General features: G+C 42.8%; 1 protein-coding gene across 1 annotated transcript; it reads left to right on the top strand.

The window, feature by feature from the left end:
• Positions 1–26,168, top strand: TMEM176B (transmembrane protein 176B). The gene is made up of 7 exons (XM_033921106.1): positions 1–153; positions 11,382–11,613; positions 15,093–15,203; positions 18,313–18,369; positions 22,462–22,674; positions 25,239–25,358; positions 26,062–26,168. Exons 2-7 carry the CDS (start codon positions 11,401–11,403, stop codon positions 26,161–26,163), a joined length of 816 nt encoding a protein of 271 aa, XP_033776997.1. The 5' UTR covers positions 1–153; positions 11,382–11,400; the 3' UTR covers positions 26,164–26,168.
• The last annotated feature ends 733 nt before the right edge of the window (positions 26,169–26,901 follow it).

A 26,901-nucleotide genomic window follows, 5' to 3' on the forward strand; every position in this document is an offset into this window, starting at 1 on the left:
GCTGTTCCCAGCCTCCTCATTGCCCTCCCCTGGCCCTCCTCTTTCTGGGCTGTCCCTTCAAGAGCTGCTCTGAGCATGTTTGCTCTTGTGTGTTTTCTTCAGTCTGAGCTGTGTCTTGAGAAGGGCTGTTGCAGATTGTTTCTGTGGTAACAGGTAGGTGCTAAGGGCTTTGTGTTTTTTTAAATTTAAAGTCAGTAACTGCTTTGTGCAGTGCAGGTTTCTACCTCTTGACAGGAAGTCGGGAAAAGGGTCAGACTGCACAGGCAGCCCAGGCAGGGGAGGGGATTTTTCCAGGGTCCTGTTCCTGGCAAAGGAGGTTGAGTGCCAGTAAATCCACACCACGTGACAGTGAGATCAGCTTTCCTGCAGGATGTTAAGGGCCTTGGCTGTGCAGGATTTCCTTTTCTCGCTGCCCAAAGCAGGCTTTTATGTATCGGGTATATTAAATACATTGAACTTAGGTACTTTGGACCTAGGCTGGCCATTGTTGGAAACAGGATACTGGGCTTCATGGACCTTCGATCTGTCCCAGTATGTTAATTCTTATGTTCTAATTCAGTGGTCTCAAACTCAAACCCTTAGAAGGGCCACATTTTGGATTTGTAGGTACTTGGAGGGCCTCGGAAAAAATAATTAATGGCTTATTAAAGAAATGACAATTTTGCATCGGGTAAAACTCTTTATATTTTTATAAAACTTTCCTTTTGGCTAAGTCTTAATAATATTGCCATTTTATAGCTAAAGAGAATTAACCCCCCCCCCAAAAAAAAGACATATGATGAAGAAATGTTTTATTTTACTTTTGTGATTATGATACACGTACCGCGGGCCTGAAAACAGTACCTGGCGGTCCGGATGTGGCCCCCGGGCTGCGGGTTTGAGACCACTGCTCTAATGCATTGAGTTCACGCAATATCAAAACCCCAAAGGGGAATATCAAAACAATAAAAGGCTAGAATCCCCAACTATAAACTAAGAAAGGTAGACGGCACTGCACATCAACCAGCCGTGACCCCCAAATAAGGGCAATGCAGCTATAAATATATATGTAATGAAAATATGAAAGGCGAGGCCGCAGTGCTATAGTGAAAGCTATGGTGCTCTGATTACCGGCGCTCCTGGCTTACCATTTGAGAGTGGGGCTCTTTCTCGAGCCACCATGGTGGGCCTCAACCTGTGCACAACTGGACCAGTTGAGCTTTCACTGGGCCTTCGGGCCTTGTTTGGAAACAGTGATATTATTCTGAGAAGCTGAAAACGTTGAATATGAATCGGACTGGCAGCCAGTGCAGATCAGTTCTATTTTTCGCTGCTTTGAGTCCTAACTTTGAAATGTTGACAGCATTTTTACTAAGACTGTTTAGATTTTTTTTCTATTTATACATTCATTAATGCACTTGTGCACAGGTGAGGCCCATGATGGTGCAGAGTGTGGCTTGAGAAAGAGCCCCACTCTCAAATGATAAGCCAGGAGCGCTGGTAATCAGAGCACCACAATAGCACTGAGGCCTTTCATATTTTCATTACATATAAACTTATAGTTGCATTGCCCTTATTTGGGGTCACGGCTGGTTGATGTGCAGTGCCGTCTACCTTTCTTAGTTTATATTTGGGGATTCTAGCCTTTTATTACTAATGCATTATTTGTGACATTTTTTTGTGGCATTTGTGTGGCATTTTTTGGTGCTCGATTCAGTGCATTGAAATTGGTAGAGCAGTTCCCGTAATGCACCACGATGGTCTGTTTTTTTATTTTTTTTGTTTATTGATTTATATCCCGCCCTTACCCAGGGCGGGTTACAAAATTACATACAAAATCAGCAAAAAAGAAACAATACAAGACACTATTAACAACCCAAAGCAAAAATACAAACAACGAAATACATAGGCGACCAGCACCTTCCTGTCATCATCTCTTCCTTATTATCACCACAGTCTGATGCCCTGTATTTCATCTGGCAAAAAAAGATGTATAAAATTCTTTTAAAATTCTGTACATTCTGTTGCCGATGAATGTACTCTGGGAGACTGTTCCATTCCCTAGGCCCTATACAGCGGAATATACTATCCCTAGACATTAAGGAGGTGGCCTAGAACTGGACCCGGCAAACTTAGCAGCTCATTTAAAGTAAAACCTTCTCTGATTAATGCTTTTTGTCATCTTGGAAGAAATATTCTGGATTATTTTACTGATGGACAGAAAAAAAAGTCATAGCTTTGTATTTTCAAAATGCCTTTCCTCCTCGTTTTCTGACGGTAGTATTTTTCTTAACCTTTAAGTGCATTTAGTTCCGTTATATGGGATGTACTCATCTGATTGTCCTAGTGGCAATTTGTGCCATGTTTTAGTTGACACACACCTTCTAATTCAACCTTACTAGATAGGCCTTTTGAACTTTTCAGGTAATGTGTTTAAAACTGGTTTCTAATTGGCTGCTGAAATCAACTAAGGCAGGGTATTGCCTGGGGAGCTCCCTGTGTAATTTTTTTTTTTTTTTTTTAAACTTTATTTATTGCAACTTGAAACAGTGTATAAACATGGAACAACAATCATGGCTCGAAACACAGCAACACTTTCATATACAAAAAATCGTCATACAACATACTTTTTTCATCCATCTAACCCAGTGGTCTCAAACTCAAATCCTTTGCAGGGCCACACTTTGTATTTGTAGGTACTTGGGGGGCCGCAGAAAAAATGTCTTATTAAAAAATGTCTTATTAAAGAAATGACAATTTTACGTGAGCTAAAACTCTTTATAGTTTATAAATCTCCCCCCCTTGAAGGACTGCATGTTCCCCCCTTCTTTGCAGCGACCTCCAGCTTCTCCCCTGGCCTCCCAGTCTTAGTTTCAGCTAATTACTGCAGCCTGCAGAAAGGATCGCAGTGCTGTAGCATTCCTTGCAGGCTGCCATCGGCCTCCGCAGCATGTTCCCTCTGCCGTCGGAGGCAGGATCGCAGCAGAGGGAACATGCTGCTGAGGACAATGGCAGCCTGCAAGGATCGCTACAGCACCAGCAATCCTCTCTGCAGGTTGTGGTAATTATCTGAAGGTAAGAGCGGGAGGCTAGGGGGGAAGCCGAAGAATGGCATAAAGAGCGGGCAGCACTAGTACAGACAGTACTAGTACAAATCGCGGGCCACACAATAGTACCTGGCGGGCCGCATGTGGCCCCCGGGCCGTGAGTTTGAGACCACTGATCTAACCTAACCAATTTCTGTTTTTATCCCACAGTTTTTACCTATGTTTCATTTTTTTAGCGAACTGTAAACCGAGTCGAGCTCCTTAGGGAGTAGATTCGGTATACAAAATGAAGATTAGATTAAATTAGACGTTCAAATAGCATCTGAGCACAAAAACAAAGCAGTACCTGCATTAAGTTAAACAATTTTACAATTTCCTCCCAGAACTCCCCCCCCCCATGTCCAACACCCCCCCCCCCCTTACCTCCCATCCCCCCCCTGAAGCTGCAGAGTGAACCGTGTACGAGGTCCTACAAAGTTAGTTCAGGTTGGTCTTTTTAACAATTTCTTAACAGCCCTGAGGTTAGGGAAAGACAAGGAACTACTGATTCCACGACCCACAGTTGCATGAAAGTACACAGCAGCAAAAAGACAAATCTCTTCTTGTACAGGCGAGATATTCTGGGAAAGAACCCAGCTCCTAAAAGTTCTTAACTGAAAGTCCATTAATATCTCCTACTGTACTTTAGAGTGAGGTAGATGTTTCCTTTTCAGTTGTGGCTGTTTTTCTCTTAAGGTCACTAGCCTTTGCTTGGGGCCTAAAGGCTTAAGAATATAAGTTTTCACGCCACGATTGGACGGTCTGTTTGTGGTAAAATTCAGAGCCCCTGCTCTCTCAATATCTAAACTAAAATGAAAACAGTCTTCTGGGAGTTTCCACAGTCTACTGGGAATGTCCGCTTTCCTTAATCTTAAGAAGGGGTTTTCCTTCGGAAGCTCATCATAAAATGCATCGAGTTAGTCCTTTGTTGGGGATTTTGCTTTTTGTTTTATTTCTATATATCACATTTACCAAAAGTGGATCTTTTTTTATTGGGTGGAGGAGGGGGACAGGAGGAGCGGGACTTGAATAGGGAGGCATGTTCTTCTAGTGGCAGAAGCCCTGAGGAGAAATTCCTGTAAAATCTGCCCAGCTCTGCTACAGCCTGTCCCCCTTGTAGAGGATTTTGACCTAATAGGAAGAGGCGGGGATGGGGGTTCTGTGCAGCTTTCAAGCTTCACTCTGCATTTCTGTTTGCTGCTTCTGTCTGAAGATTGCATGGAAAAGGGCCGGCGGAGAAGATAAGGGTGGGGGAGGAGTGCCAGTGCGATTGAGGGAACAAAGTTTGTATCCCTCGCCGTGCCTTTAGGCACCCTTCCAACTTGTAATAAACTTCAGTATATCTGTTCTCATTCCCTCTGTAGCCCCCACCCCCTCTCTACCTCTTCATCCCTTTATAGTTCCTTTCATGAGCAGTATATATGATTCTCCTTCTGTCCTGTGTCCAGTGTGTCTGTCATAATTAGATCGTGAGCTCTTTCGAGCAGGGGCGTTTAACGTATAGTGCTGCATGCATCTGGTAGTGCTATAGAAATAATAAACTGCAGTACACTTCCCCCTCCGTGTTCACAGTGATAGGGGAACAGCATGGCCGCGAATACAGAAAAACTGCGAATAACTTTTTGCATGCTATTCGCAGGTTTTCTGTAAAAAAAAACAAACAACCAAACAAACCCTAGAAAAGGCACAAAACCGCGAATAACCTGACCTGTTCCTGTGCGGCTGTAAAGGAAAGTGTGGGTCTGGATCCTGAGAACTGCTTCCAGAACAGAGCGCAGGGCTACCACTGCGCGAGGGAGAGAGCAGTAACCGGCTGTGGTTTGGCAGGGGACTTCCGGATCAGACTGCGCGCCTGGCGCTGGCAAATGCCAGGTACAGAGTCAGCGCGTGCCTGCTGAGTTGCAGGTGCACGTGCGCTCGGTTGCGGGCCGGGGCCTCTGGGAACAGCGCTGGATCCTGTCAGTTCTTCGGCCTCCGTGTCGGCTGCAGGTTTCGGGCGATTCCTCCAATTTCCTGTGACGTAAATTTGGGGGAGGAGACCGCGTTCAAAAAAACTGCGAATAACTGAAAACGCGGGTAATGAAATTGCGAATATGGAGGGGGAAGTGTAGTAGTAAGAACAAAGGTGAATTGATAACTAGTAATTGTATATATAGCAAGTTAAATATTCACCAACTTAGAGTCCAGTTCATAAATCAAACTAGCAAGGAATTACCACCACATGAAGCTTCCTTAACTGGCTTCCCTGCAGTCTAGGCCTTGTATAAGCACTTGTCTGCTGCAGCTTGTGGCCAGCTTTTCCAGGTGTGTCCAGTCTTCCTTCCATGCAAACACCTCCCCTCCCAGACACACACACTTCCTGAAACACTACTTTTAAGCTAAAGCCATCACAGCATGCTCATTGCTGCAACCTCTGATCCATATAGCTGACCTGGCTGCTCAGCCTGAGAGGATCAGACTGCCAGACCACGGGAAGCCCATCCCTTGTCATTGTTTAGTGTCTTATCTTCTCAACCTCAGCCCTTCTACACCAATGCAAGACTTGAGGGTCAGTGGCTTTGCCCATTCATACTCTGATCCTTATTTGATCCAAGTATAGGATGATGAAGCCATTGTGACATCACTGATGAGGCATTAGTGTAATGAGGCATTATGGCATCACAATATCTGCTCTGGATACCAGTGTCTTATTTCAACTTGAGACCTTCTACACCAGCATTCTTCAATGCGTGGCTTGAGGGTCAATGGCTCTGCCCATTCATACTCTGATTCTTGTTTGAGCCAAGTATAGGATAATAAAGCCATTGTGACATCACTGATGTGATTGGCTCTTAGGCATTGGTGGAATGAGGCATTATGGCATCACAATATCTGCTCTGGATACCAGTGTCTTATTTCAACTTGAGACCTTCTACACCAGCATTCTTCAATGCGTGGCTTGAGGGTCAATGGCTTTGCCCATTGATACTCTGATTCTTGTTTGAGCCAAGTATAGGATAATAAAGCCATTGTGACATCATTGATGTGATTGGCTCTTAGGCATTGGTGGAATGAGGCATTATGGCATCACAATATCTGCTCTGGATACCAGAGACTGTCATTCTGTAGTGTCTGTTTCAACCTCAGTCCTTCTACACCAGCATTCTTCAAAGCAAAGCTTGTGGGTCAGTGGTTGTGGCCATTCATACTCTGATTCTTCCCTCTCTCCTTAAAGAATGACATGGAGATGGTTTCCCACAGTTATCTGCGGGGATGGGAACGGTGATTAATTCTGCCACCTTGTCATTCTCTATGCCAGACTTCCTGTTTGCTTTATCTTTCCGTTGTGTAATTGATGGTGGACTGATATAAAACATCACCTTAAAGATTGATCTAGATCTTCTGTTTGAAGGTCTCAATTGTGTTCACAGAAATCATCTGTCGGAGGTGTGAGCCAACAGTGTTTACAGGGGAAGGAAAGTCTGATCAAATCTTGGAAGATGAGAAAATTGGTGGAAGGCAACTGAGGAGACCTGAAATATAGAGAGGGATGGTGGACAATGGTGGCTCGCCAATCTTTCTGCAACCACAACCTCAAGTTTGTGAAGCCACAGAGGCCTGGATTCTAAAAAATGGACACGTGTCGCTCTGTATCGAAGGTAGACGCCAAAAAAGTAGGCCAGGGTTTTAAAGGACTACGTTTCCGGCACCTATCTTCGACGTCCAGTCACGCTTAGTGGCGTTGAATGTCAACCCCGCCCATAACCATGCCTGTCTTGATGTTTGGTGCTGCGTAGACGCGATTCTGGCGCCATGTTTTGTAGGCGTCTCATGGTGCCTCTTTTTTTTCCTTTAAATTGTTTTTTAACGGCGCAGTTAATTACCGCGCTGTTAATGGCCAATTAAAAGAATGAACTTAGGTGCCGTTAGGCTGCATACTGCACCTTCCTAACGGTGCTGTTTTTTAGAATCTGGGCCAGAAAGTGCAACACCCCCTCCTCTTGGGAGTAACCTATGACGTGCTATGGAATACCTGCCCAGGTCATCGCCCACTGTTTGGGAAGCTAAGCCGTTTGCATACATACAAAACAAAACACAGTACTTAATCACATAACTAATGTAGTTTCTGAATAGCTTGAACTGTTGGGGGTTCCAGGATGGTGCTGAAATAATCGTAAATTGTTAGAATGGTAATGGTGACATTGTCACTAGCCAGGTTCCCTTTTAATTGGCGTGGGAGTTAAACCGCAGAGCCTGGCTTGCATCCGTGCAAACTTCCCCTTGTGCAGCTCACCACAGGGAAGGTGCTGACTGGCCGAGTCAAATGTTATACCATGTCAGCAACAAAATATGTTATCTGGAAGGAATAATGTTTTTCAGCAGTAATTTCTGCAATTTAAAGGAGAGCCTTCCTTTGCATCGGAACCCCCTTCCTTCTCCATGTTACAACTGAGGGAAAGGATACAGGAGGGTCCTGTTATACAGAGGGAAGGAGTAACTGTTGAATAAATCTTAGACTTCTTGGTTTAATATCTGTAAGGGAAGGGGATGGGGCCTTGATATATCACCTTTTTTGTTGTTACAATCAAAGCAGTTTACATATACAGCAGGGGTGTCAAAGTCCCTCCTCGAGGGCCGCAATCCAGTCGGGTTTTCAGCATATCCCCAATGAATATACATGAGATCTATTTGCATGCAGTGCTTTCATTGTATGCTAATAGATCTCATGCATATTCATTGGGAAGATTCTAAAAACCCGACTGGACTGCGGCCCTCGAGGAGGGACTTTGACACCCCTGATATACAGGGTAGGCTAAATATAGAAAAAAAGTATTCATATTTTTTTATTTTACAGGTATTAAATAGGTATAATACAGTACAAAACGGTGTAACTGAAACTTTGCACAAATGTTGTTTGTGATACCTGTACCATAAAAAAGAAATAAATACTGTATACCTGCTTTTGGCCCACCCTGTACACAGGAACTTTATTTTGTACTTGGGGCGATAAAGTGTCAAGTGACTTGCCCAGAGTCGCAAGGAGCTGCATTGGGGATAGAACTTGGTTCTGTGTAACTGTAAGAGCGGTTAAATGTAGCTGCTTTTTAAAAAAAGGGTTGGACAAGTTCCTGGAGGAAAAGTCCATAGTCTGCTGTTGAGATGGACATGAGTTGGTAGCATGGAATGCTTTACTATTTGGGTTTTTGCCAAGTTCTTGTGACTTGGATTGGCCTCCTCCGAGAGGGGATAATGGGTTAGATCAGTGGTTCCCAAACCTGTCACAGGGGACCCCCAGCCAGTCAGGTTTTCAAGATATCCCTAATGAATATGCATGAGAGAGATTTGCATACCTGTCACTTCCATTATATGCAAATCTCTCTCATGCAGTATGCAAATCTCTCTTATGCATATTCATTAGGGATATCTTGAAAACCTGACTAGCTGGGGGTCCCCCATGACAGGTTTGGGAACCACTAGGTTAGATGGACCATTGGTCTGACCCAGTAAGTTCTTATGTGAGCCAATTAGAGGACAGTCAAGCCATTGTGACATCACTGACTTTGGCACCTAGGCATTGGTGGAATGAGGTATTATGACATCACAATCTCAGCTCTAGAATGCTGCTATTTGGGTTTTGCCAGGTACTGTTACTTGGATTGACCTCCGTGAAGACGGGATACCAGGCTAGATGGAACATTGATCCTTTGGGATGTTTGATCCTTTGGGAGTGCAATAGCATGGTATCGTGAGACTTCACTTGGAGTAGAAATACTGGCTAAGTTGTGCAGCATTTTATTAAATCTACGTGGTGTATTGACATTGCAGATCAAAGCACAGGAAATGTGATTATATCCTGCAGTGGTTCCCAAAGCTAATCCCTCAGGTTTTCAGATGTCCCCTTCAGTTAAAGAATTTGAGGAGTTCTTAGTAGATCCTATGAAAAACATGTTTGTTCTGCATTGTACTGCATTCAAGAAAGTGTGGAAAAAGCACGTAGGATCTCTTAGGGCAGGGGTGTCAAAGTCCCTCCTCGAGGGCCACAATCCAGTCGGGTTTTCAGGATTTCCCTAATGAATATGCATGAGATCTATTAGCATACAATGAAAGTAGTGCAAGCAAATAGATCGCATGCATATTCATTGGAGAAATCCTGAAAACCCGATTGGATTGTGGCCCTCGAGGAGGGATTTTGATACCCCTGTCTTAGGGAGAGGTGAAGATACTAGATAGGCCAATTTGGCCTTTTATCTGTCATTAATTATTTTTTTTTCTGGCACTAAATGCTTGGCATAGACTCGGAATACTTTAGCAGTTCTTAAGGTGAAAGCAGTTGTGAGGAAATTTTCGCGTGCTCACAATTCTGTTAAAATTAAATTTTAAAATCTCCATTTTGAAGAGCACTGATGTGATGGTTTGAATTTTGTTTTTATGTTGGGTGGTGGTATTACAACTATTTAGGTTTCCTCAAATAAGATAAATATTAATGTAGATAACCCCCCTCCCCCCTTCTTAGTGGTCAGTATTCAGCTGGTAGTGATAGCATTTTGCTGACAACAGTCAGCTTTATTTCTGGATTAGGGAGTTGTGCGGGGACAGAAATCCCTCCCGTCCCCGCCCGTCCCCATGAGGAATCCCCTCCTTCCCCGCTCCCCCCCCCATAAAAGTTACCTGTTCCCATAAAAAGCAGCAATTACTTCAAAGTTTTGATTTTTTTTTTTTTTAAGTCTTGGTTTATTTAAACCAGGGGTAGGCAAGGGGTAGGCAATTCAAGAGCCGGAGCCAGGTCAGGTTTTCAGGATATCCACAATTAATATGTATGAGATGGATTTGTATGCAATGCCTCCTTGAAATGCAAATTATCTCATGCATATTTTAAAAAACCTGACCTGGCTCTGGCTCTCGCGGACCGGAATTGCCTTCCCCTGATTTAAACCAACAATAATATACAATCTTTTTTAACACACCCCTCCTCTCTATAAAAAAAATTTTTTTTTAGTAATAATCCATGAGTCACACAGCAAGGGTGTAACTAGGAAAAGGCAGTATCATAAACACTGCCGTGAGCATTAGACCATCAATAAACCCATAGTTAAACTGAAACCAGATTAATACAGATTAATCCTGCACAGTCAATGCTAAAAGAAAACAGTCCTCTTTGTACAAACAGAACCCAGATACACCACAGATCAGATGCTGCTCTCTTCTCAGTCTACGACTTAAAACTTCTGGTTAGAAACAAATTTCATGGTCGGGGGGGTGGGGAGGAGAAAGGTTTGCAAATCAATGCAAAAATTCATAGGAGAGAAAGTGCACTGCACGGCTCTCCCCAGGGAACCATCAAGCCTTAGGCAAACAGAAGAGGCTTTGAAAAGCTGCTGTGTATTTACAGTACGTAAGTCTGGAGGTGGGGGGTTAAGATGAAAATGGGCAATAAACAAAACCACTCCTACTAATAGACTTACTTTGGCAGAGCGTGTGCTTTGATTAAGTAGGGTACTACGAAAAGGCAGAATAGTCACAGGTTCAAGAAAGGGGTCGCTCAGAAGAAATGTTATACCCTGCAATACTAAACGGCAAAATACTTTGTATATATAGGGTGCCCTCAGCGTGAACGAGCAGCAACGGGAGACAAGCTCCAATGCTTCACAAGACAGGCAGAGGTCATGAACCCCCACCCGCACACCATCACTGGGCACCCAATGTGTGCAATAATTAAATAAAGTGAAAACACTCACAACTCAACTCAAAAAATCAATTAGGGTGAGAAACAAATGAAAAACCAAACTTAACTGAATGTGATAAACATATCTGAAGCACAGAAATACAACGCAACAGAACACCAGGTTCAACCAGCCTGGTTTCGGGGACAAGCCCTTCTTCAGGAACCCATACTGGAAGCTGTGAAGATTCGAGTCAGCTGGAAAGGGGCCGGAGCTTTCTTGAACCTGTGACTATTCTGCCTTTTTCGTAGTATCTTATTTAGGTTGTGGCAGTTTCTTTTGGAGTGTATTTTGTTTTTGTTTGATTAAGTAGGGGGACATGATCGAAACATTCAAGATACTGAAGGGAATAGACTTGGTAGATAAAGACGGGTTATTCACCCTCTGTGAGAATCGGCCTGTAAGTCTCTGTACTGGCAGAGCTATGGTCCGCCAGTAATCTCGATGCTTGAACGTGTTTGAGCAATGTTATTCCTTTTGGTAGTAATGATGCAAAAGGTCCGTAATAAATTCTTTGTTAACCCTGTTTTTATGGAACTTCATATTCTTATGCTGACTTAACGCTACCAAATGAATTCACATGTGTATTTTTGATTTATGTTCTCTCTCCTTGTAGGTGAACATTTTGCCAAACCATGTCCTCCTCCAGTGTTGTGAGAGTGAACGGTACGGATGTCGGAACTGATGCCCCTGACCGTACCGTTATCAACATCACCATAAACCAAGGCTCGTCCCTTGCCTGCCTGATGGACTCTATGAAATCTCTGGGTCAAGGTATTGGATCTGTCGGAGCCAAAACACCAATACCTAAAATTACTGTGTCCAAGGGCGAGCAAAAAACACTTGGAGTAAGTGATATCATCTTACTGTTGGAGAAAAAAAAAAAAGAGGCAGGATAGAAAAATGCGCTGAGTAGATAGGGCTTTATAAAACATGTTTTGTTTTTTTTTTCTTTTCATAAAAGCTCACCTCTCATTCTCTATGCAAGGTCATATTCCAACAGCCAATGAGATTTCAGCTTGACATTGAGGCTTATTCCGAGGTGGGCAGTATGAGAACTGAACTGTGAAACTGAACCAGGTTCCAATCCCATTACTGCCACCATCTTGCTCTGTAAGCTTACAAACCTTTTACAGGTCAAATGCACAGTAGAGATTGGAGAGGGGGATTGCGTGGAAAGTGAAAGAGAATGCGTTTTAATAGAGGGCATGGAAGAGAGAGGATTTGGTTTTTTTTTGTCTTTTTTTTTTTTTTTTTACTCCATGCATGTTCTTCCATGCAACTTGAAACAATATTTTTCCGAGGTCCAGTCTGTTTGTATCTGAAACAATGGAGAGTTAAATGACTTACCCAAGCTCGCAGGAAACTGCAGTGGGATTTGAACCAGACTTCCTGATTCATCATTCTGCTCCCAACCTTTAGCCTGCTCCGCCACGCCAAAAGTAAAAAGATACAAAGCAGCCAAAAATGTAGTAAAGGGAACTGGCTCAAGAGATTGTTTGCAAAAGGACAGTGCACAGGCTTCCTGGAGTAATTTGGTTTCCTGGAGTAATTTGATATCAAAGGGGGCAAGTAAGGGAATCGAGTTTGAAAGTGATTCATGTTGGTAATCACACCCTGCTTCAGGGAGAAGAGGCTGCTGAGGTTTTTTCTCTCCATAGTCTGGTATAAGCCTCCCAAATCTGATCATTCCTAGAGACGCAAAACAAGAAGAGATGTGGAAGCAATGCTCTAGATAATAGACGTTTATTATTAAATTGAAACGATTGCTAAAAATCAAGCAGTATAGCTGATACAGTATGTCCTAAAAAGTCAAAATTACTGCTATACAGAAGAATGCATGTAATACAGACTCTTGTCCAGAGTAAATAGCAGGCTTGATGGTGGAGTAGAGAATGACACGGTGACAAAATTCATCACTGTTCCCGCCCTCGCAGATAACCGCGGTAAACCATCTTCATGTCATTCTTTAAGGAGAGAGGGAAGAATCAGAGTATGAATGGCCACAACCACTGACCCACAAGCTTTGCTTTGAAGAACGCTGGTGTAGAAGGACTGAGGCTGAAATAGACACTAAAAAATGACATGGGATTATTTCCCGCGGTTATCCGCGGGGACGGGAACGGTGATGAATTTTGTTACCGTGTCATTCTCTATGGTGGAGCATAATACTGCAAGGGGACAGCCTTGATACAGCCGAGGAGGCGAAACATGTTGGCAGGTCCCGAGCCGACAGAACTTTCACAACAGATAAGTGCCTGATTTTGGGGCGTTTTAAAGTATAATTTAAATAAAAAAGCAAAAAGTATTTATACTAATATTATGAAAAAAAGAATAAACATGTGTATATATAAAAAATAAAGGATTGATGACGATTTAAGCAGTTTTTCTAAGAAATCATGCACTCAATTCTGAGGATTCTAAAAGTGGTGAAACGATCATTAAAAGGGCTTAAATTAAGTACGATTGCATATTTCTATGATATTTAGATTTGTAATACAGACCCGACATGGTCCGTGTTTTGGCTATAAACAGCCTTCTTCGGGGGTCCAGATGTATGGAAATAAGTTTTCAGGTTTCAAGTTTTTATTGATATTTGATATTAATCTCTTATTCAATTTGCTAAGTGATGTACAACCATATAAAAGAGAAACTAAGTTACAACAAAAAAACTAACGAAGTAACATGAATCTTACAATTAAAACAAACATGAATTGGGGAGGAAAAGAGGGAAAAGTTACAATTCTTTCTTAGAGGGAATAAACAAAAAAGGATAAAACAAAAAGGGAAGGGAGAGAGTTAAAAGCATAAAACATTACATCATGTCCAAAATTTAAATATTAAAAGCGTCTTTAAAAAGATAAGTTTTTAAAAGATTTTTTAAAAAGAAATAAGGTCCTTTTCGTCTTTAATATATTGGGGTAATGAGTTCCACAATTGAGGACCCATTACGGAAAACATATCGTGTTTTCTGGTGCCTAACGGAGATGAATTGGATTGCAATATAAACCCAGTGAAACAATAGCATCCAGCATACACAGACAGTTTTAGCAAGCACATAGGAAGCAATTCATATCTCAATTAAGATGGCTATTTCCATATATTTGGATCCTCGAAGAAGGCTGCTTATAACTGAAACGTGGACTGATGGGTCTCTATTACTATCATCTTTCTGCATAGCAGTAATTTTGACTTTTTATTGCTTGATTTTAACTGTTTCAATATACTAAAACTTTGGCTTTCTTTTACTAAGGTGCGCTAAATCAACGCTTGCGCTAACCGCCAACACGTCCGTAGGATAACATGCACATGTTGGCGTTGAGCGCGCGCTAGAAATCATAGCGCACCTTAGTAGAAGAAGGGGGTTTGTCATCCAGAACCTTGGTTCCGCATCTCTTCTTGTTTTTTTTTGGGGGGGGTACCTTCTTCTGTGGAACCGTTGGTGGTTTTCTTTGTTTTTGACATTCCTGGAGACCAAAATGTAGGTTTTACTTGGCGTGCCATCAGGTTAAAGAAATTCCCCTGGATCACACGCAGCAGGGACAGCACAAAAGTCTAACCCAAACATTTGGGCAGATTGACTGGCTGTTGTTCCAAAGAGCAAAAAACAAAAGGAATTGACCCCAAAATATCCACAAAGAAGAAAATCCAGAGAAAACCAAAAAAAAACTCTGTGGAGTGACGATGTTCCCATAAGGACTTTATTTGAAAGGTTCCAAAGGTACACTAAAATCATCCACATAAAATAATTCCATCCACATAAGAGCCTTAAAGGACCTAGTCCGCTAGGGATACAGGACCCAACACGGTCCGCGTTTCGACAAAAAGTCTTCTTCAGGGGTCCCTGGGGGTCCTATAAAGGTGTGTACGTGGGAAACAATTGTGTGGTGAACCGGAAGTGAGACACTGCTTGCATTTAAGGCTCTTATGTGGGTGATTTACTTTTATGTGGATGGAATTATTTTATGTGGATGATTTTAGTGTACCTTTGGAACTTTGATACTTTCAAATAAAGTCCATTTGGGAACATCGTCACTCCACAGAGTTTTTTTGGTTTTCTGTTGTTCCAAAGAGGACAGGTAAGAAATATGTTTCTTCCATGACAAATTTTGAAGTGGGTGATTTTTAATGCCTAAATGCTGATTTTGGGAAGAGAGCGAGTGCCTTTCACACAGAAATTGGACTGTTCTCATTTCCTGGAACACTTGGACGCTTGACGCGGCTGGCGCTAAGGCGTCTTCGGTAACGCGTGCACTTGAGCTGTGGGTGATGCTTGCTGCCTTGGGAATGAGAACTTTGGCCATTCTTTCTGTCTCTTCTATTACAGGCAGTGCAGATAATTGCTGGCGTTATCCTCGTTGCCTTTGGAATTGACCTTTACTTTGGGCCTTACAGCGCATTAACGTGGAATGGAGTCCTCTTCTGGACTGGTGTCCCGGTGAGTATTCAAAAAGCTTAAATTGCTTTTGAAAAGTGAGCTGCACTGATAGAGCCACTCGCCACCTTACTATTATTGTTTAACCTTTGACTGGGGTTTTTAAAATTTTGCCTGTTTTTACCCTGTAATCTGAATTTTCATTTTGGCGGCGCGGATGATCACGCCCATCGGCTCTGCATCCTGGTAGATGCCCTTTAAATTGGTTATTCCTGCGGCACACAACTGGAACCAGAGGAAACAAAGCCGGAATCCCATATTTCTTTCTCTTCTAATCCCTTCTCTTTTATTGTCCTCGTCGCCATGAATGACATCCCTGTATTATGGGGGCGAGGACCAGCCCCCATGGATAACCCATCACATGATCGTCCCTCTTGCCTCATTCCCAAACAGCAGAAAGCCCGAACGAACAACTACGCCACTACAGCGTCCTCCTATAAACATCGGACTTATAAACTCAAGATCAATAAAAAAGAAACCATCATCCTATATAATAAAAGGCTAGCCGCGCATGTGCACTTCTATTTGCGTGCTTCTGAGATCAGTAGGTCTGTGGCTGCAGGAGTGCGCATGCGCGCTAATACATCACCAGCCACCGATCGCCTTCTCAAGCCGGCTAGCTTCCGATCTCCGTTCCTCCAGTGGAGGGGGGGGGGGGGTCTGGGAGGAGAGGGATCGCGGCTGCTCACCGAGCCCAGCAAGTTTCCGCTGCCCGGGACCCGAGTCCTTTGCCGCCCTCCCCCCTTCCCTTCCCGCGGGCCCGACTGGTGATTCAAGCAGCGTGTGCAGCAGCCTTCACACGCTGCTTCAGGCCCTTCTACTGCCCTGATTTGCTCTGCCACATCTCTGATGTCGTCAGGGACGTGCCAGAGTCAATCAGGGCAGTAGAAGGACCCGAAGAAGCGTGTGAAGACTGCTGCACACACTGCTTGAATCGCCATGTGTAGTCGGGCCCGCGGGAAGGAAAGGGAAAGGGGGGGGGGGGGGCGGCAAAGGACTCGGGACTGCGTTTGTAGTCGGGACCGCGGGAAGGGAAAGGGGGGGTAGAGGAAACGCTAATGCTGCTGCACAGGGAACTGGTGTGGGGGAGGGAAATGGAGGGGGAGGAAATGCTGCTTTGGACAGACAGACAGAGGGAGGAAGGGAGACAGAAAGAAAAGAAGAAAGACACAGGGGCAGGGAGATACACAGAAAGACAGACAGACAAAGGGGGCCAGGAACAGAGACAGACAGAAAGAAAGACAGCGGGAGTCACGTCGGAGGGGTGCGGGATGCGGCAGAGGGCCAATGGCTGCAACTGGGCGGCTGTCGGGAACCTCTGATCAGGGGCAGAGCAAGGTAAGTGTATCATAGGGATAAGAAGGAGGAGGGGGGGAGAAAAAGGAAGGGATGCCTACTGCTGGACAGGGGGAGAAGGAAAGAGGTGCTGATGGACAGGGGGGTGAAGAAAAAGGAATGGAGGCCTAATGTTGGACAGGGGGAGAAGGAAAGAGGTGCTGCTGGACAGGGGGGAAGTAAAACAAAGGGAGAAGGGCTGCTGCTGCATAAGGAGAGCAGTGAAGGGGTGGTGGTGGACACAGGGGAGGTAAAAGGAAGGGACAATGGACAGGGGGAGCAGGCAAGGGGTGGTGATGGACAGCCAAGGAAAAAGAAAGACAGAAAGAAAGCGGCTAAGGAGAGAGAGAGAAAGAAATAGACACACACACATATATTCTAGCACCCGTTAATGTAACGGGCTATAAGACTAGTTTAATAAAAAGATCTTATCACCCAAAATAAACTAGATGTCCTCTGCATCACTGAAACATGGTTAACAGAGGGCTCCTGATTGGTAAGGCCCGACTTTAGTACAGGAAGAGGCAGTCGGAGCATACAGCGAGTGATTTCCTTCACTCACCGGTGCTCCGGCTGCTCTCTCCTGCCTCTCCCGCTTCCCTTTCCAGTCTCCCCCATGAAAAACCGTATTCGCGGTTTTCAAGATTCGCGGGGGTTCCTGGAACGGAACCCCCATGAATTTCGGTGGAGTACTGTATAGAAGCCAGGGTAGCAGAGTGATCATGGTTTGGTGTTTTGTTTTGTTTTTTTTAATCATCTTTTCCTAATTCCCAATATTGTTAGGTTTTGGCCGAGCAGAGAATTCAATCTACACCTAGGACACGGTGGTACCTTGCATCGTGTAGCAGTTTGATTGCTCTTGATTGATTGATTTTATTTCTTATATACCGCTATACCGTGAGGTTCAAAGCGGTTTACAATGAAGATAGATTAAAGATACATTAAAATAAAATAAATACTTTGGATTTCCCTAGCTGTCTCGAAGGCTCTTCACAGTGGTTTTACCTGAAACGCCACATGCTGCGCAATGCCCTGGTCCCACAAGATCTTCCTGCAGTTTCTCAGTTTAATGTATCGATTTTTGAATAACGTCATCGTCTGCAAATCTGCAGACCTCGCTCCACTGTTATTTCCAGATCATTTATAAATTGCAAAAGCCCAATAAGAACTTTACAACATTTAAGGATGATAAACGCGTAACTGGAAGAGTTATGATCGACTTAATTATACTTTCTGGTGGGCAAACGTATGTTCTAGCTACAAATATGAAAGAATGAATGCCGAAATTTTAGGATATAGTAGTGCATTTATGGAGCCCGTTGACATCATTTATTGAGTCACAATAGTTGTCATGCACCTTTTTTTATTTTTATCTGTCCTCCTTACACATCCAGGGAGGGAGATGGGAAAACATAATTATTATTCATTATATCTATTTTATTGAAATTATACATGTGGTTTTATTTTAATTAGTTAAAGCGGGGGTATGAAAATGTTTTGTTGTTGAAATATTTGTATATTTAAAGTGCTTTTCTTTGTTTCGTTTATGTTTAAATTCATTGTATTGCACTGTCAATAATTGAAAACTAATAAAGATTTACAAAAAAAAACAACAACAACAACTTTAAACATTTGGAGAGGATAACTCTGTTAAACTTAATACTGTACCTTCAAAACAGAACATTTTATTGTGTCCTTACTGTTGTACATTTCTGCACGGGAAAGTTTTCACACGGTGGATTTGCTTACGATGTCCTCTTGTTCCTTTCTTTCCCAGTTCATCTTGTCTGGTGTAGTTTCGGTGCTCAGTGAGAGACGTCCATCCTGCTGCTGGGTGAGTAACTTGACTGCTATTCTTCTTTTTTTATTTTTTTTTATTTAATACATTTACAATATAATAATAATAATAACTTTATTCTTATATCCCGCCTGTAATCTTGCGACTTCTAGGCGGTTTACAATAAACTAAACTGTAAATACAATCAAGAGAAGTTTTACATACAGTGAATTAGAGAGTATAGCGGTTTACATCATAAAGATATCAAGAAAAAAAAGGTTTTCCATACAAATTTTTCAAAAACAAATCAAACAGCAAACAATCCTTTACAAGCCCACTAAAAGGGGGAAACATGTTGCTCATTTATCAACTAAATTTAAAGGAAAAACAAAGAAATGGGTTGAATTCCAAAGAACCCAAATCATTCCCTACTATATTTAGGACATGGACATACCTACCCTATTTTCTCAATAAAGAATGAATGAAAAGGAAAAAGAAATCTCACTTCTGTTCACGAGCTAACAAAAATTGTTGCAGTTGAATGGGATCCCAAAAAACAAATTCAGTATCTCGTATCTTAACCAAACATTTACAAGGAAACTTTAGATAAAATGATGCTTCAAGTGCTAATACTCTATTTCTCAATTTCAAAAATTCTTTCCTTCTAAGCTGAGTAGCTCTTGAGACATCTGGAAATATACTAACCAAATCCCCACAGAACTTGGTCAGTCTATTTTTAAAGTAAAGTTTCATTAACAACATTTTATCTGTCTCACTCATACATGTTAAAATCATTGTGGATCGAGTCTGAATAACATCTTGAGAATCTTCTAAAAACTCTTGTCAAGTTAACATCTGTTACCAGATGGTCCACATCCTGTACAGTTTCCTTTTCTTCTGGGGAATATAATAACAATTATTTATTGGAAAGCTATCTGCATTGGGTAATCCTAGTATTTCCGTGAAATACTTTCTTAACAAAATTTCTGGTAATAGCAAATGTTGTTACTGGGAAATTAACCAAGCGGAGATTCTTCCCCCGATGCATATTTTCTAACATTTCCATTTTTAAATGCATTGACGTGGAATCTTTTACAGCAGATAGTGAAACAGCTTGTAATGTGTTACTTTGCATTTCAATCACACCTAATCTAGTTTCCAAACTATTTAAATTTGCATCTACATTCTCAAACTTTTGTGCCACAGATTGTGAGAAATCAGATGTTTGTTTCATTGATTCTCTGAGAAACCCCTCAACTCTAGAAATACCTAACCAAAGATCCTTTAAAGTAATATCCTGTTTTTCCACAGCTAGTGGTTGTTCATCCACTACACTAGTAAATTCAAGTGATTTAGGTATATCAGTAAACATCAATTTACTTGTTGAAGTGGATGATGCCACAAGACCTGTGGAACTAGTGGGGGTTATATTCCCACTAATACCAGATATTGGATGAAGGGGGGGTGTCCTCTGTAGAGGACTCATCGATGCTCCGGGTGTGGGAGAGTTCAAATCAGATACATTTGGCGTTGGAGAGTCTAAGGAAAAAGTCAAATGTCTGTCCATAGGACCTGTGACAACAGGAGTCGAACTCTTAGATTTAACTTTCCTTTTCCCCATAGTTAATTAGCTTATACGACTTGGTATCCTGCTCATCAGCTCCACGGTGCTCCAAGGGGCTCCCAAGGGGCGTGACCTGCCCCTTCGGCCACGCCCTGCGGCCGTGCGGCTGCGGCTGCAGACCGCAATTTAAAGGAAAAATCCAAGGCACAAAGACGGACCCGATGACGTCAGGGGTCCGTCCTTAGAGATGCCTGTCCGATTTTACAAACAACTGCAGCTGCAGAGGGCTGGTCGGGGCAGCGAAAACGATCCTCCGGCGTCCCAGACAGTAACAGCAAACTGGCTCCCGGTCTCTCCGCGGCTGCAGACCGCAATTTAAAGGAAAAATCCAAGGCACAAAGACGGACCCGATGATGTCAGGGGTCCGTCCTTAGAGATGCCTGTCCGATTTTACAAACAATTGCAGCTGCAGAGGGCTGGTCGGGGCAGCGAAAAACGATCCTCCGGCGTCCCAGACAGTAACAGCAAACTGGCTCCCGGTCTCTCCGCGGCTGCAGACTGCAATTTAAAGGAAAAATCCAAGGCACAAAGACGGACCCGATGATGTCAGGGGTCCGTCCTTAGAGATGCCTGTCCGATTTTACAAACAACTGCAGCTGCAGAGGGCTGGTCGGGGCAGCGAAAACGATCCTCCGGCATCCCAGACAGTAACAGCAAACTGGCTCCCGCGACTGCTATTCTGCCTGCATTTTAAAGACTTGTAGTCTGCTTCTTAACACTGAAGTTCCTCCCTCTCACACCCTACTCTCGATTCAAGAGATTTTTTAAATAAGACATTTGCTGAGAAACGCTGTTCTAGTGTATACTTATGAAGGGAATTTTTAAAAATAAAGTAAAATTCTGGAATCTAATCTAATGCTTAGTTTTGTATATCGAGACTTCAATCCAGGAAAGCTCGACTCGGTTTACAATGATTTAAGTTAGGCCAACAAGGGCATATAGAGAATTATCAAGAAAGATCAGTTTCCAAAATGTTTAGTAAACAGAATGGTTTTCAGAGACTTACGAAAAAAGGGAAGGGAGCCAGGGGTGTCCAATGTCGGTCCTCGAGGGCCGCAATCCCATTCGGGTTTTCAGGATTTCCCCAATGAATATGCATGAGATCTATTAGCATACAATGAAAGCAGTGCATGCAAATAGACCTCATGTATATTCATTGGGGAAATCCTGAAAATCCGACTGGACTGCGGCCCTTGAGGACCGACATTGGACACCCCTGTCTTAAGCAAAGTGGAAGGTCTTTCCAAAGTCGAGTCAACTTAAAAGACAGAGATTGACCAAGAGTCTTGATTCTTTTAATACCTTTACTAGATGGACAGGACAGCTTGCATTGTTGATCACCCCTTGCAAAAGAGAATCGATAAAGGAACTAGGGGAGTAAAAATACCACAGAGGATTTTAAAAGTGACACAGGCACATTTAAACTGGATTCTAAAATATACAGGGAGCCAGTGGAGATTATAAAGCAGTGGGGTCACATGATCCAAACTTGCATTTTCCGAAAATCAATCCAGCAGCTGTATTCTGGACCAATTGTAGTCTAGAAAGACAGGTTTTTGTAATAGTGAGGTAAAGGGCATTACAATAGTCAAGATGAGATAAAATAATCGACTGAACCAAGATGGAAAAATGGTGTTGATGAAAAAGGTGTCTGACCTTCCTCAGCATGCGTAAGTTGAAAAAGCAATTCTTAATCACAGAGTTGATTTGATCCTTGAAAGAAACTGAGGAGTCCTAGGATCTTAGCAGAAAACTCCAATTTGTAGGGAGGATCCAGAAGCCAGTACTACAGAACTAGGGAGACAATCTAATTTTGGGCCGAGCCACAGCGGTTTCTCTTTGGGGCACACAGTTTGAGAGACACTGGCCTACAGACTGCCCGGATCCTGTCCTCTGCTGCAACTTGCCACACGTAAAAAGGAAGTTGTATCAGAAAGGCAGGAAGATGGAAGGTTTGAGCAAGCCAAAAGCAGTATTTGAGATCTAGGAGATGCCAATTTAAGGTTGACAGGCTTGATATATAAGTACAGTGGTGCCTCACACAACGAACTTAATTCGTTCCAGGAGCAAGTTTGTTATGCGAAAAGTTCGTTATGTGAAACGCGTTAAGCGCAGTGACTAATGACTGCCTGCAGTGCCTGCGCGGAAGGATTCAATACATCGGCAGCGATCGTGGAAGCTCGGGCGACTTCGTTGTGTGAAACGAAGTTCGTTGTATGAATCAAGACATGAAGTTCGTTGTGTGCAGCGTTCGCTGTGCGAGGCGTTCGTTATGCGAGGCACCACTGTACTGACTTGTTTGTCCCACAAAGCTGCCAGAGTTTTACTAAGCAATCGTTTTATAAACGCAACCCTTTGCAGATGGGAAGCCAAAAAATCGTATCTCACGCAAGCGTTTTCTGCTCCACCACTGGTTAGTATTCCTATTATGCAAATGCTAAGAAAGGAAATAGCTTCTCAAATGCTGACAGATCCCTCATGATTTTCTTTACCTTTATTGGGTTTTTGTTTCTGTCTTTTTCTAGCTCTTCCTTTCACCATGGATGAATCTCCTGAGCTTTGCTGTTTCCATAGCAGGAATTGTTTTTCTTGCAAATAACCTGACTTGGTGGTTCAATTCCGAATTGTGTGAACGACGTCGCTCTTATTATAGTAACGAACCCACAGCCGGATATGAAGGATATGACCCGGACAGTTGGAAAGTGGACGATTGCAAAAACATGATGGCTCGTTCCGTGGTAAGCCATTATGCATGTGCACTAGACTAGGTAGATGGTACATCTTGAATGTTGTGCCCTGTGTACTATGCAATAGAGAATGACAAGGGGACAAAATTTTCCCCGTCCCTGCGGGAACTCATTTTCCTGTCTCTGTCCCGTTCCTGCAAGTTATATCCTCATCTGCACAAGCCTCAAGCACTTTAAAATCATAAGTAGCAACATTCTAGAGCTCAGACTGTGATGTCATAATGTCTCATTCCACCAATGCCTAAGCTCCGTCCTCATCTGCACAAGCTTTAAACACTTTAAAATCATAAGTAGCAACATTCTAGAGCTCAGACTGATGTCATAATGCCTCATTCCATCAATGCCTAAGCTCTGTCCTCAAACACTTTAAATTCCTAAGTAGCAACATTGTAGAGCTCAGACTGTGATGTCATAATGCCTCGGAGCCAACCTCATCAGTGATGTTACAATGGCTTCATTGTCATGTTTGGCTCGTGTAAGAACATAAGAATAGCCTTACTGGGTCAGACCAATGGTCCAAGTCCAGTAGCCCGTTCTCACGGTGGCCAATCCAGGTCACTAGTACCTGGTCAAAACCCAAAGAGTAGCAACATTCCAGAGCTGAGATGGTGATGTCATAATGCCTCAGAGCCAACTTCATCAGTGATGTTACAATGGCTTAATTGTCCTACACTTGGCTCACGTAAGAATATGAGAATACCCATACTTGGTCAGACCAATGGCCCATATAGCCCAGTAGCCCTTTCAAACGGTGGCCAATCCAGGTCCCTAGTATCTGGCCAAAACCCAAGCAGTAGCAACATCCCATTATCTCAGAGTAAGCAAGATTCCGAAACCCCAAATGGGAGCCACATTCCATGCTACTGATCCAGGGCAAGCAGCGGCTTCCCCCGTGTCTTTCTCAATAACAGACTATGGACTTTTCCTCCAGGAACTTGTCCAAGCCTTTCTTAAAACCAGCTACGCTATCCGCTCTTACCACAACCTCTGGCAATGCGTTCCAGAGCTTAACTCTTCTCGGAGTGAAAACCCCCCAGGACTAGCTTGCCCCACACACTAACTACATCGGTTCTTAATACCTTATTTAACTGTATAAACAAATTGCCTTTAGCCTCCCATCTGTTATGGCAGCTCACTCTGTACCACCCATCTTGTCCCTATCTAATATCTGCATTTGACCCCTCAGCTATAGGATAAGCTGTTTTATAGAAAAGCATTTTGAAGTTCTGATTTGTGTTGATGTCATATTCCCCCTTCCACCCTTTTCTTTAAAATTTTGTTTTTAATAATGTAATTATTGACCCTCCCATCCCCTTATTACCCTCAAGTTCATGTAAGTATTTGTCAATTGTCTTTTTAATGTTCACTCCTCCCCCATATATAATTATTATTTTACCTTTTTTTTATATTTTTTTTTTAGCATTGTAAACTGGCCAGGTACATGCTGATGGTCGGTATAAAACTTAAAACTTGCTTATTAGATGCTTCATAAGTATTATCTCCCTTTTTAGTTTGTATTATATTTCTTACTTGAATTTCAGTGCTCTTAAGTCTGTTTTTGAGACTGTTGCATGCTAGTCCTGTTAAGATGCAGTTTTCTCATTCATTGTATTTGTTTATTTGGTCTTTTTACCACTGTTGTGCTTGAACAAAATTGTAAGATTTTTTTTATGTTTGAATTATACCTGCTTTGCACTGCCTTGGAAGAATCTTTTCATAAAGGCGGTTCATAAATCCCAATAAACTAAAGCTTAACTTTGTCTGTCGAGTCATCGTTCTGAGAAGGCTCGACTCGGTTTACAGCAATTAAATAAACAGGGAATGATTTGCAAATGATAAACAGAAGATAATAGCAAAATTTCGAAAGAATTAATTTTCAAAATGTTTGGCAAATAGAGTCGTTTTAAAGATTTATACGGAAAAATTGAAATGAACTGGAACTCCTTAAAAAAAAAAAAAAAAGGAGAGATCATTCCAGAGTTGAGAGAATTTAAAGACCGAAGATTGACTGAAGATCTTGACTCCTTTAATCCTTTTTTTAGAAGGAACGTAGAGTTTAAATTGTTGGATACCTCTTGCAAAGGAGAATCTGTAGAATTTCAAAAGAAATACAAGCGCATTTAAATTGAATTCTAAAATAAACCGGGAGCCAATGAAGACTCTGAAGCAAAAGGGTCACATGGTCAAATTTACATTTTCCAAAGATCAGCTTCGCAGCAGTATTCTCAATTAATTGTAATCTATGAAGACAAATTTTTGTAATGCCGAGGTAGATAGCGTTACAGTAATTAAGACGAGATAATAGAATTGATTGAACTAAGATAGAAAAATGAAGGTGATGAAAAAGATGTCTAACCTTCCTCAGCTTGTAGAATTTGGTCCTTAAAGGAAAGAGAGGACTCCCAATATCTTAGCGGAGGACCCAGATACCAGAGCTACAGTAGGAGGAAGACGTCCAATCTTCGACCTAACCAATAAATAAATAAATAAAATTGATATCTTTTATTGTTGACTTGACAGCGCGTTCTCCTCTTTTTTCTCCCCATCCTCTGCAGAATTATGGAACTGGTGCCAATATCATCCTTCTGCTTTTGATGATTCTTGTACTGTGCATCACTTTCTTCTCTGTGGGTTATGGCTGGAAAGTTTTGTGCTGTGGTAAATCTTCTCAGCAGGTAAGAGGAGTTGGGTGGGTGGGGGGGAGGGGCAGTTACTGAGCTGTTGTAAAATATGGTTATGTAGCACGACTTAGTTTGTCACAGAGGCCCTAAATTGCAGTGACACAGATCCCTGGGCTAGTTACTCGTGGTAAAAGAAACGCGCAATCGCACAAGCTGTGTTCTGCGCGCCAAAAGATTGGGCTGCGTAGAGAATGACACGGGAACAAATTTTTTCCCCGTCCCCATGGGAACTCATTTTCCGATCACCCGTCAAAAGTGGACTTTGGCGTGCCGATAATCCCATGGTGCCGTTTGCGCACAGGACATATGCGTGCCACTGCTTTCAAGCCGTACTGTTAGTGTTGTGAGGTTGGTGGGGGGGGGGGGGGGGGGGGGTGGAACCACCACTACATGTACAAATCCTCTCGCTCTCGTTGGGGGATGGAGGTGTGGGGGGAACCCCTCCACTACACTGAAAAACTCCCGACCACTGAAAACTGAAAGGAAAACGGAAGTTTTCAGTGTACTGGGGGGGGGGGGGGTTCCCCCCATAGCCCTCACAGCGCTACCAGTAAGACTTTTCAAGCGGCAGGAATGGAACTGCCGCAAATATCGGGGGAGTACTGTATACCCATTATTTTCTTATTAGAGATCCTTTGTTCATCCCACAATTGTAGATTTCCATCTTGCTAATGCTTTTATGTGTTCCTCATTTCAGGATGAAAGTGTCGAGGCAAATGAAAACGCCGAACCGCTACTTGCTTCCGAAGCTCATCCTCCGCCTTATGAGGAAAAGATTGGGAATGTTGAAACAGTTTAAAAAATTAAATAGCCGGGGCAATTGATCCTATTAAAGCGGATGATCACCATAGCCAGATCTGGCAGCAAATCTTATATTCCTGCATTCATAGCTGATTATATTGTTCACTAGGGGCGGCGATTCTATAACCGGGTGCCTCTTAGTTATATACAGTGAAGACACAATGGTAGGTGCTGATACCAGGTTATTCTCGAATTCTATCGTGGAACCAATACAGGGAAATTCTATAAAAGGCACCTAATTTAATTAGTATATTGGCTTCAATTATGCGCTTTAATAATGGAAAAAAAATTAATTGGGTGATTCTACATAAGATAGGTGCCTAAGTCCAAAGTAGGCGTGTTTAGGGGCGGAGAAGTACTTAGGCGCCATTAGACACGGTTCTTTAAAGTACTTAAGCACCTATGATATAGGCTTTTAAAACCCTGGCCTACATTGTAGATCCTTAAATTTGTTAGGCACGGTTCTTAAATAGGTACCTATCTTTTTAGGCACCCAATTACAGACTCTGTCCCTTGGGTTCGGTTTTAGAATAGCCACTGTTTTAGCTCCGGCAGACAGAGCAGCCAAAGAGTTGGTCGAAGCGTTCGACGATTGTTTTGTAAGTGGGGTGGGGGAGGGGGGCCTAACCTGTGTCCTGACCACACTGTGCCCCGGTGAACATCACGCTTGCAACTACCCCCAGTGGGTATGTTCATGCATACATACTTGCTCGTATTCTAAATCTTTACATAGGTG

Source organism: Geotrypetes seraphini, chromosome 14, assembly GCF_902459505.1.
Source record: "Geotrypetes seraphini chromosome 14, aGeoSer1.1, whole genome shotgun sequence".
Lineage (NCBI taxonomy): Eukaryota > Metazoa > Chordata > Amphibia > Gymnophiona > Dermophiidae > Geotrypetes > Geotrypetes seraphini.

Bases quoted from the DNA above. Each gene is read 5' to 3' on its own strand.
- TMEM176B (XM_033921106.1), top strand. From the start codon at position 11,401: ATGTCCTCCTCCAGTGTTGTGAGAGTGAACGGTACGGATGTCGGAACT. The intron at 15,204-18,312 runs GTGAGTATTCAA...TTTCTTTCCCAG, and splicing joins TCTTCTGGACTGGTGTCCCG to TTCATCTTGTCTGGTGTAGT. The intron at 25,359-26,061 runs GTAAGAGGAGTT...TCCTCATTTCAG, and splicing joins GTGGTAAATCTTCTCAGCAG to GATGAAAGTGTCGAGGCAAA.